At 43.7% G+C, this 12,001-nt stretch overlaps 1 protein-coding gene across 1 annotated transcript in view; it reads right to left on the bottom strand.

Annotated features, from left to right (window-relative positions):
• The window catches only part of SPMAP2L (sperm microtubule associated protein 2 like), a 41,739-nt gene extending 33,862 nt beyond the window's left edge, over positions 1-7,877 (bottom strand). Inside the window, exon 1 of the mRNA XM_086405626.1 lies at positions 7,275-7,877. Within this exon, the coding sequence (XP_086261752.1) occupies positions 7,275-7,752 (478 nt within the window). The 5' untranslated portion in view covers positions 7,753-7,877. The remainder of the gene's footprint in view (positions 1-7,274) is intronic.
• Between the last annotated feature and the right edge of the window lie 4,124 nt (positions 7,878-12,001).

The raw sequence follows: 12,001 nt of genomic DNA on the forward strand, positions 1-12,001 counted from the left end.
TTCCACTGTTTCCCCATCTATTTGCCATGAAGTGATGGGACAAGATGCCATGATCTTCGTTTTCTGAATGTTGAGCTTTAAGCCAACTTTTTCACTCTCCACTTTCACTTTCATCAAGAGGCTTTTGAGTTCCTCTTCACTTTCTGCCATAAGGGTGGTGTCATTTGCATATCTGAGGTTATTGATATTTCTCCCGGCAATCTTGATTCCAGCTTGTGTTTCTTCCAGTCCAGCGTTTCTCATGACATACTCTGCATATAAGTTAAATAAGCAGGGTGACAATATACAGTCTTGACGAACTCCTTTTCCTATTTGGAACCAGTCTGTTGTTCCATGTCCAGTCCTAACTGTTGCTTCCTGACCTGCATACAGATTTCTCAAGAGGCAGATCAGGTGGTCTGGTATTCCCATCTCTTGAAGAATTTTCCACAGTTGATTGTGATCAACACAGTCAAAGGCTTTGGCATAGTCAATAAAGCAGAAATAGATGTTTTCCTGGAACTCTCTTGCTTTTTTGATGATCCAGCGGATGTTGGCAATTTGATCTCTGGTTCCTCTGCCTTTTCTAAAACCAGCTTGAACATCAGGAAGTTCACGGTTCACATATTGCTGAAGCCTGGCTTGGAGAATTTTGAGCATTACTTTACTAGCGTGTGAGATGAGTGCAATTGTGCAGTAGTTTGAGCATTCTTTGGCATTGCCTTTCTTTGGGATTGGAATGAAAACTGACCTTTTCCACTTCTGTGGCCACTGCTGAGTTTTCCAAATTTGCTGGCATATTGAGTGCAGCACTTTCACAGCATCACCTTTCAGGATTTGGAATAGGTCCACTGGAATTCTATCACCTCCACTAGCTTTGTTTGTAGTGATGCTTTCTAAGGCCCACTTAACTTCACATTCCAGGATATCTGGCTCTAGGTCAGTGATCACACCATCGTGATTATCTGGGTCGTGAAGATCTTTTTTGTACAGTTCTTCTGTGTATTCTTGCCATCTCTTCTTAATATCTTCTGCTTCCGTTAGGTCCATACCATTTCTGTCCTTTATCGAGCCCATCTTTGCATGAAATGTTCCTTTGGTATCTCTGATTTTCTTGAAGAGATCCCTAGTCTTTCCCATTCTGTTGTTTTCCTCTATTTCTTTGCATTGATCACTGAAGAAGGCTTTCTTATCTCTTCTTGCTATTCTTTGGAACTCTGCATTTAGATGTTTATATCTTTCCTTTTTCCCTTTGCTTTTTGCTTCTCTTCTTTTCACAGCTATTTGTAAGGCCTCCCCAGACAGCCATTTTGCTTTTTTGCATTTCTTTTCCATGGGGATGGTCTTGATCCCTGTCTCCTGTACAATGTCACGAACCTCATTCCATAGTTCATCAGGCGCTCTATCTATCAGATCTAGTCCCTTAAATCTATTTCTCACTTTCACTGTATAATCATAAGGGATTTGATTTAGGTTGTACCTGAATGGCCTAGTGGTTTTCCCTACTTTCTTCAATATAAGTCTGAATTTGGCAATAAGGAGTTCATGGTCTGAGCCACAGTTAGCTCCTGGTCTTGTTTTTGCTGACTGTATAGAGCTTCTCCATCTTTTGCTGCAAAGAATATAATCAATCTGATTTCGGTGTTGACCATCTGGTGATGTCCATGTATAGAGTCTTCTCTTGTGTTGTTGGAAGAGGGTGTTTGTTATGACCAGTGCATTTTCTTGGCAAAACTCTATTAGTCTTTGCCCTGCTTCATTCCGTATTCCAAGGCCAAATTTGCCTGTTACTCCAGGTGTTTCTTGACTTCCTACTTTTGCATTCCAGTCCCCTATAATGAAAAGGACATCTTTTTTGGGTGTTAGTTCTAAAAGGTCTTGTAGATCTTCATAGAACCGTTCAACTTCAGCTTCTTCAGTGTTACTGGTTGGGGCATAGACTTGGATTACTGTGATATTGAATGGTTTGCCTTGGAAATGAACAGAGATCATTCTGTCGTTTTTGAGATTGCATCCAAGTACTGCATTTCGGACTCTCTTGACAGGAAGAAGACCCGAAAGGATTCTGAGCAGGATGGTGAAAAGCATCTCCCTTTAAGAGATAATCAGAATGTTACTGCTGTGCTATGCCCTTTAGATATCTGTATTTTATTCCTTAGCACACAAACTACACTGCTCACGTTGCCACCAAGCCAGCAAGTGGAACGAACTGGCTTGTGCTCCAGACCATCTTCTGGGGAAGGCTGCCATCTGCTGGGAGGAAGCATGATCAAGGCTGTTCCCTGATGGGGACTGGGGCACTCCTTACACCGGATTCCTTCCGCGTGTAGCAGTAAGCATTTGTAACATGAAAAGGATGAGGCACCAAAGTATAACTATTCTCCACCTTGCCCTCTACCCCGTCTTCTTAAGGAGCCCATGTTTGAGCTGCTCAGCCCTCAGGTGTGACCAGAACACCACTGATCTATCAAGGAAAGGCAGGGAGCACCTCTCAGAACAGATCTACGGGGCAAGAGAGAGGCAAGCTGGTGCTTGAGAGGAAGAGGAAAGGTGTCTGTGGGGGACAGCTGTCATGGTGGCAGAGACTTGGGAAGAGATGTGTCTCAATAACATTTTAGCCTGCTTTGCTCTGTATGAGATGGTATAATTCCCTGGAATATACTCCAGTAAAACCTACATTACTTCTCAGAGCTTTCTGAAGTAAAATTTGTGCTTGTTTTAGGTACATGATGATTTTGAAGACTGGTCTTAAAGTAGTCGAGTTCTATGCTGGGTATGACCATGTAAACAGACATTGGGATGTTCTTTGACATGACAGGTTAAGCTATATAATCATTACTACTATTCATCCTTCTTTGATCTTCTCTCAGGCGCAGCTCCCTCGCACTGCGCTCCCCGCTGCCTTAGCTCTGGGTCATGTGGTATGGGAAAGGCTTTTGCTTGCCGGTGAGAAGGCAGAAGAGGCCAAGCTCTTCTGTCTGATGTAACAACAGCAAAAACTGGGACCTCCATGCAAACTAGAGCTCAAAAATATCACCTCCCCAAGCTACCTATGAAGCTATGTCTCCTCTCATACCCCTCAGTCTGTACTTTCGTGGCTTTTTTCTCTATTTTCAAATACATGCTTCGTTTCACCTGATTTTATCTATGTTAGGATAGCATTAGTAACTGAGTAAGCACTAAGAAAGTTCATATAATTTAAAAAGACACATATATCCCAATATTCACTGCAGCACTATTTGTAATAGACAGGACATGGAAGCAACCTAAATGTCCACTGACAAAGGAATGGCTAAGGAAGATGAGGTGCATATATACAATGGATTATTACTCAGCCATAAAAAGGAATGAAACTGGGTCATTTGTAGTGATTCAAAGAGAACATTTTTGACAGAGTGATCTGGTACGTATTTATAAGGAGGTGACAAATACTTGAGAGAAGAGCAAGCTGACAGAGGAAAAAGCAAGTGAAACGACTGAGTTAGGAGCAAGGAGGCCCATGTAGCTCGAGAGCAGAGACAGTGGGAAGAGTGTTGGGACAGGAGGCTGGAGAGACAGTCAGATAAGGCCTTGTAGGCCTGCTTAGGACTTTCAACTACAAACTCTGTGACATGAGAACCTCTCTGGGGAGCTGAGAGCAGAAAATTTGCATATAATTTATGTTCTCAGGGATCCCTGAGACTGCTACATGAAGCATGAACTGGGGGAATAGAGTGGGGGATGCGTGAATGGGGCAAGAGTGGAAGCTGCTGCAGCAGATCAAGCAAGAGATGACAGTGGTTTACAAAGGTGGTGAGAGTTTGGATGTTAAGAATGGATATTGTCATGACATATTTCAAAATCAGGGTTTGCTAATGGCTTGGAGGTAACGTGTAAAGGAAAATCAGGTGTCTAGAATGACTCCAGGTTTTTGACCTGAGCACCTGGATGAATGAATGGTGGTGTCATTTGCTGAAATGAGGAACAATGGAGGAAGATCAAGTTTGGGGGTAAAAGTAAGAGCTCAGTTATGGATATGTTCAATTTTACATTCCTACTAGATATTCAAGTAGGAATGTTAAAAGACAACTGGTTATAAAATTCTGGAAAGAAAGAAATTGAGGCTGGAGATAATTTGTGAAGTCATTAGCATAGGATTAAAGCTAGAACGGATGACACTGCCCATGGAACAAGGAAAGTCTAAAGAATCTGAGAGCACCGAGCCATCACCCATTTCAACTGAGAGGCTGGGAAGATACAGATGATCTAGCAAATGAAATTGAGTCAGGAACAATCGATGAGGTAGGATAATGATGAAGGCAGGGGTATCCAGCAGTCAAATAAAGAAAGACCTCCAAGAAAAAAGGAGTGAAGGTATCAAACAAGTAAGATGAGGATGAAGAATCAGTCATTGAATTTGGCAAGCAGAGGTCATTGTGACCTCAACTAGAGCAACTTCAGCTAAGTAGAGGGGATAAAAGCTTAAGTAGGTTCTCAAGAGAATGGGAAGAGAGAACATGGAAATAATGACTCATAAACAACTATTTTGAGGATTTTTTTTCTCTAAAAAGGAGTAGAGAATAGGAGTGGTACCAGGAAGGATACACAAGGCTAAGGGGAGGTTTGGTTTCTTCAAGCTAGGAGTTATTGCTGCAAGTTCATGTGCTGATAGGAATGATCCAGTTGAGAGTGAAATAAAATGATACAGGAAAGAGAGGAGTAAAGAGCTTAAAGTTATGTGGGATAGGATCTAACATAAAGGTTGAGAGAATGGCCTCTGGTAAGAACAAAGATAGTTTGTCTATTATTAACAAAAGAAAAGCTAGAGTATATACATAGAACCTGGTAGTTTGGTAGGTTCCATGTTAGATAATGAATTGATTAGGGAAATGTAAGCACCACTAAGCACATTCTCATTGCTAAGCACCACTGAAAGCACACTTGAATTTTACAGTCATGGATTTAAAGACCAGTCAACACAGTTGTTTGTTTTCTCTCTCCCTCTCTCTCTCTCTCTTTTTTTTTTTTTTATCTTTTCAAGTGCAGACAAGAACTGGATTTAAATAATCAAGAAAGATAGAGGGAGAGACAATGAAGCCAATAGTTGCAAGGAAGTAATTCCATTGGTAGACCATGGACTATAAAGTGAGAAAGGAGAGACAAAAAGACATAAGGTAGTGAGTGATATATAATGAACAGTTGATAGCATCAATGGATTACAGGTCCCTTTGAAGCTGAAGAACTGAGAGGGTACAAGTCAGAGTAAGTGAACTGGAAAAATGGGAAGTGATTAGAGTGCTTGAAATAGATATTTTGGAAATGGTACAGCAATTGACATTATCAAAGGCCAGTGGAGTAGATGTCTAAGATGGGGTGAAAGATCCCGTCATTCAAGGTGACAAGGTCAAAGAACTAAGAAGCCAAGTGGATCACCTATATGGATACTGAAATCTCCATGCATGACAACAGGGTTGGCAGTGGACAGAAAGGTAGTCAACTAGAGCAGTTTCAGTGGAGTGGATAAGAAAGATGCCTGACTACGTGGGTTGAGGGAAGAATTACAGGCAAGAAAAAGGAGTCAGTGAGTACAGACAACTCTTTTGACAAGCTCTGCAATGACTTGCAGAAAAATGCAGAAAAATGGAGCTGATTGAAGGAGAAAGGTCTGAAGAAGACTTGAGGTTAAGGGTTACTTCAAGACAGAAGATTCTAGAGTGTATGTGTATGCTCATGGGTTTGACTCATTAGAAAGGGAGAGATTGATCCTGTAGGAGAGAGGCGAATAATTGCTGGAACAAAGTTCTTCAGGAGACAAGAGTGGACTCCAAAGCACATGTGGAAGATTTGCTTCTCAAAGAAAGAGGTGTGACTCTTCCCTGCAGTATGAGAAGAGACAGAATCCATGGATGCAGATTCAAGTAAGTGGTAAGAAAATAAGGGAGTTAATGACATTGCTTCTGTTTTCTCAAGTGTGAGGCAAAGTCTTCAGCTGTTTGGAGTCAAAGATGTGAAGGCTGGAGGAGATGTAAAGAAGACATTTAGACATCTTCTCACAGATTCAGTTCAGTTCAGTTCAGTCGCTCAGTTGTGTCCGACTCTTTGCAACCCCATGAATTGCAGCATGCCAGGCCTCTCTGTCCATCACCAACTCCCGGAGTTCACTCAGACTCACGTCCATCAAGTCAGTGATGCCATCCAGCCATCTCATCCTCTGTCGTCCCCTTCTCCTCCTGCCCCCAATCCCTCCCAACATCAGAGTCTTTTCCAGTGAGTCAACTCTTCGCATGAGGTGGCCAAAGTACTGGAGTTTCAGCTTTAGCATCAGTCCTTCCAAAGAAATCCCAGGGCTGATCTTTAGGATGGACTGGTTGGATCTCCTTGCAGTCCAAGGGACTCTCAAGAGTCTTCTCCAACACCACAGTTCAAAAGCATCAATTCTTCGGCGCTCAGCCTTCTTCACAGTCCAACTCTCACATCCATACATGACCACAGGAAAAACCATAGCCTTGACTAGACGGACCTTTGTTGGCAAAGTAATGTCTCTGCTTTTGAATATGCTATCTAGGTTGGTCATAACTTTTCTTCCAAGGAGGGGAACTAATTTTCTAGGTGAATAAAATGGGCTTGCTAGGCAGTGCCAAGTGACCAGCTGAGATCTGTGGTCATGAAACTGAAATAAAAGCGGTCAGTAGGGCTATGTGATTTTGTACAGGAAGAGTCAGCTGCTCAGGTGTAGGCAGAGGGTGGTTGGTTGGGCTTAACCAAAATTGAGGTTTTCCTAGAAGTACGGTGAATGGCCAGAGAGCCAGTGGGGTGGTGGAAGATGTTGTGAGTAAGCAACTGAAATGACAGACCATAGAATCAAGACTGATAAAGAAAAGTCAAGGAGAACATGAGATAAAACATGGTCAGCCAAGAGACTGGAAGCCCAGCGTGGATAAGGAATTGTTCTGGGTAAAGTCATCAATGAGAGGCGGTAAGTGAGCTGGATGTTTATACCCCAAAATCCCATCAGCCCTGTTATCTTGTGAACCTGGTGAAGACTGAGCGTATAGTAAACACTTAGTGAATGTACTCTTTGCTAGGAAGTCACCAGGTGGAGAGAGGGCAGAAAGGAGATGGTTTTATTAACAAGACTCTTGATTTCCTACCAGGGCTTCTTTAGGTCCAAAGACAGGGCACTGAAAAGCAGTAGGTAAATGACGTAAGTATCACCTTCCTTTAAATCAAAATGGGCCCTTGCAGACAAACCTTCCCATTAGAGCCCCCAGGTCTAGATGGGGTTGGGTTGCTTAGTGCCCCGGAGAGACCCCAACACCTACCGCTCAGGGAAGACGGCGGAATCCGTGGCGGGAGTCTCATCAGCAGAGATGGGGAGACCATTACGCCGGCTCTAGGAAGCAACTCGATTTCTTGAGACTTGTGGGGCTCGCGGGGAACAGGGGGCCCCCGGGGCTTTCGGGGCTCGCGGGGCTTGCGGACCTCACGGGGCGCATGGGGCTCGTAGGGTGCATGGGGTTTGAGAGGCTTGTGGGACTCATAGGATTGGTAGAGCTCATAGGCCTTGGGGTGATTGGGGATCTCTTCTGACTCTGCATACTCCTCGGACTCGCCTCGCTGGTCTTGATCGTCGGCCTCCTCGGAAAACCCCGCCTCCTCAGACTCCTCTAGCTGCTTGTTCATGTCGAATATCCTGACAAGGGGCTTCTGGAGGGCTTCGGAGCGAGCGGATGTTTCTGCCGTGTGGTGCCCATCGGACAGCCCAGAAGGACCAGAAAACTCTTGGCTCTCCATTGGGGGCCCAGACGCTCCCGCTGGTTGACTGCCGGACGCCAGTCACCTTCCAGAAGATGGAAGAGGATGCGGGCGGCCCGCGCCCAGCCCCACCGAGCCAAACCCGCTCGCGGCTACCGCCCGACAAGCCCCGCCCCCTGGGCCCCTCTCTGCGCGTTCTCCGGTTGCCAAGGGGACACTCCAAGCTGCTGGGGCCCACCCGGGCTCCTCCCGGAAGAAATGAGAAGCAGTTGAAAAGGAGAAGAGGGGCGTACTCCTGACCTGCTGTTTGTGCCTCCTTGAAGTGTTTCTGTGGTGTTAAGTCAGAACTGTAGTGTTGAAAGACTCTTGAGAGTTCCTTGGACTACAAGATCAAACCAGTCAATCCTAAAGGAAATCAGTTTTGACTATTCATTGGAAGGAATGATGCTGCAGCTGAAGCTCCAATACTTTGGCCACCTGACGCGATGAACTGACTCATTGGAAAAGATCCTGATGCTGGGAAAGATTGAAGACAAGAGGAGAAGGGGACGAGAGAGGATAAGATAGTTGGATGGCATCACCGACTGGATGGACATGAGTTTGAGCAAGCTCTGGGAGTTTGTGATGGACAGGAAGCCTGGCGTGCTGCAGTCCATGAGGTCATAGATACCACTGAGCGACTGAACTGAAATCTGTTTCAAAGCACATACACTTGCGTTTAGGATCATTATATCTGCTTAGAGAGTTAACCTCTTTACCATGTAATCCCCCTCTTAAAAAAAAAAAAAACAAACTATATTATTTTTCCAGTTTTATTGAGAATTGACAAACATTCCTGTATAAATTTTAAGTGTACAGCATAATGGTTTGATTTGCACATATCATGAAATGATTACAATAGATTTAGTTAACATCTATCATCTCATATTGATACAATAGAAAAAAATTCTCCTTGTAATGAAAATTTTGTACCAATTTACAATCCCACCAACAGTACCAAAGATTCCCTTTGCTCTATATCCAAGGCAGCATTTGTTATCTCATCTTTTTGATGATGGCCATTCTACTAGACTTAAGGGGATCTACTCACTTAACAACTTTTCTGTATATTATTGTTGTTCAGTTGCCAAGTTGTGTCTGACTCTTCGCCACCCCATGGACTGCAGCATGCCAGGCCTCCCTGTCCTCTGTATATCATACAGCAGTGTAAACTATATAATCATCATGTTGTACATTCTATCCCTGGTACTAACTTATAACTGGAAGTTTGTATCTTTTGTCCACCTTCCTTGACCCACCCTGTCCCCGGCCACACCCCTCTATCCATGTAACCACAAATCTGATTTCTTTTTATGAGTTTGTGTTTGTTTTGTTTAAATTCCACATATCAGTGAAATCATATAATGTTTGCTTTTCTCTGCTTGTCTTATTTCATTTAGCATAATGCTTCGTGGTCCATCCGTGTTGCAAATGATAGAATTTCCTTTTTTATGGCTAAATAATACTCCACCATATGTATAATACTCCACCATAATACTCCACCACAGGCTCAGTAGTTGTGGCACAGGGGTTTAGCTGCTCCGTGGCCTGTGGGATCTTCCTGGATCAGGAATAGAACCCATGTCTCCTATGTTGGCAGGAGGGTTCTTTACCACTGAGCCACCAGGGAAGCCCTTTCACCTTTGAAGGATTTCACAGGGTACAAAATTCTAGGCTGATTGTTCTCTCTCAATGCTATATTTATTCCACTCTCTGTTTCCATAGTTTCTAAGAAGTCTAATGTATTTCTTATCTTTGATCCTTCATGTTAAGGTGTTTTTCCCTCTGACTCTTTTCTGGGTTTTTAAATTTTCTTCGTCTTTGATTTTCTGCAGCTTAAAAGTGATAGGCCTATGTATTGTTTTGGGGGGGCATTTATCCTACTTGATGTTCTCTGCACTTCTGAGATCTCTGGTTTCATGTCTGACATTAATTTGGAGAAATTCTCAGGCACTGTTTCGAATATTTATTCTTCCTTTCTTTCCTCTTTCTGCTGCTGCTGCTGCTGCTAAGTCGCTTCAGTCGTGTCCGACTCTGTGTGACCCCATAGATGGCAGCCCACCAGGCTCCCCCATCCTGGGGATTCTCAAGGCAAGAACACTGGAGTGGGTTGCCATTGCCTTCTCCAATGCATGAAAGTGAAAAGTGATTGAAGTTGATCAGTCGTGTCCGACTCTTAGCAACCCCATGGACTGCAGCCCACCAGGCTCCTCCATCCATGGGATTTTCCAGGTAAGAGTACTGGAGTGGGGTGCCTTCTCCTCTTTCTGGTTTCCCATTAAACACATATTTCCACTTTTATAGTTGTCCCACAGTCCTTGCATATTCTGTTCTGTTTTTCTAGTCCTTGCTCTCTTAGGTTTTCAGTTTTTGGAAGTTTCTATTGAGATATCCTCAAGCTCAGAGATTCTTTCCTCAGCTGTATCTAGTCTTTTAACAATCCCATCAAACATTCTTCATTTCTGTACAGTGCATGCTGTGTCTCTTCTGTGTTTTTTTCCTTTTACTATGTCTTGTAGCTTTTCCTGATAGCCAGGCATGATGTATTGGGTAAAAGGAACTTCTGTAAACAGGCCTTTAGCAATGTGTTGGTGAGGTAAGGGTGGAGGAAGGGAGAATATTCTATAGTCTTATGATGAGGGCTCAGCCTTTTAGAGACTCTGTGCCTCTGGACTGCAGACTTAAGTCTTAGTTTTCTGCCCTCTTAAGTGGAACAGAATGACTGGAGTGGACTAGAGTTGGGTATTTCCTTTCCTCCAGGTCAGTTATGCTCCGGTTACTCTCTGGTAATACCGGAGTGGGATTCCCAGGTGGCTCAGTGGTAAAGAATCTGCATGCCAATGCAGAAGGAGCAGGTTCAATCCCTTGGTTGGGAAAATCCCCTGGAGGAGGAACTGGCAACCCACTCCAGTATTCTTGCCAGGGAAATCCCATGGACAGAGGAGCCAGGTGGGCTACAGTCCATGGGGTTGCAGAGGACACAAGCAAGCACACATGAACACAATAATACTCCAGCAGGCTGCTGCTGCTGCTGCTAAGTCGCTTCAGTCGTGTCCGACTCTAGGCTAGGCACTGGTTAACTAGTTTCCCCTGAGGGCAGACCTTGTTAAGAACAACAGAATGCTCTGGCATATTTCAAAAGGGTTTTTTTTCCCCTCCCTTGGAAGCACCAGGGGATTTTTCTCTAATATTTATTGAGGGAATCTGGTCAAGGTCCTGGAGGTAAATCTCAAAAAATTGGGGGCCCTCCTATGACTGGGTTCCCCTAGAATTTTTTAATTTTCAGAGTAGTCTGAGCAACCAGCAATTCATCAGTTATAGTTCTGGTTTTTCTATGCTGGCACTAGTTCCCAGTGGGGCTTCCCTGGTGCCTCAGTGGTAAAGAATCTGCCTGCAATGCAGAAGGGTCAAGTTCAATTCCGGGTTGGGAAGATCCCCTGTAGAAGGGAATGGCAACTCACTTTAGTATTCTTGCCTGGAGAATCCCATGGACAGAGGAGCCTGGCAAGCTACAGCCCATGGGTGGCCAAGAGCTGGACACAAGTGTGTGATTAACAGGCAGGCACTGGTTCCCATGGGGAGTTTCCCATTAGGAGTCTTTGCTCTGGTAAACTGTTATTCTCTGTATTCCAGTAGTCTCTCCAATGCTGAACTTTCAGTCTGTTCAGCTTTTTACTTGTTAGAATGGCCTCATGGCTTCCAAGCTTCTTACATGCTGGACTGGAAACTGGAAGTCTTTTTAAAAAAAGAAATCAGGAGAAGACACTAAGGTTAAAAGTTGGATTTGTATCATATCTGTAGGTAAGCAGAGTTATCACTCTTAAATATTTCTAGGAAAGATAAAGCTTATCTATATAAAAAAATAAAATATCAAGAAGTTGAAACACAAATCCCTAAGGTGTTCTGTTAGTGGTAGTTTCTTAGAAAGAAGCCATTCTTAAATCTTTCTGAATGCTGTTAATTTGTATTTCTATGTGACTTTGATAGTGTTTACTTTTCTTATTGCCCTATCCTGATTTCTTTTCCCACATTGTTAAATGGATCCACTTAAAGGAAATATGCCGGTGCCAGCCGGCAAAGTCCATCAGGTCCCGAGAACGTGCACAGGGGGGCTAAGAAAGAAATTAAAGCAAGAGACTACAAAAATGGGGTCGAGAGGTTCAGACACGTCACCACGAAGGGACACAGTCTGACACCAACTTTATTCAGCATCTCATATTTATACAGAATAGCGTGAGAAAGACAAGAC

The sequence above is a fragment of the Bos grunniens genome, chromosome 6, assembly GCF_055505025.1.
Source record: "Bos grunniens cultivar Pamir isolate PY7600 chromosome 6, Bosgru_T2T1.0, whole genome shotgun sequence".
Lineage (NCBI taxonomy): Eukaryota > Metazoa > Chordata > Mammalia > Artiodactyla > Bovidae > Bos > Bos grunniens.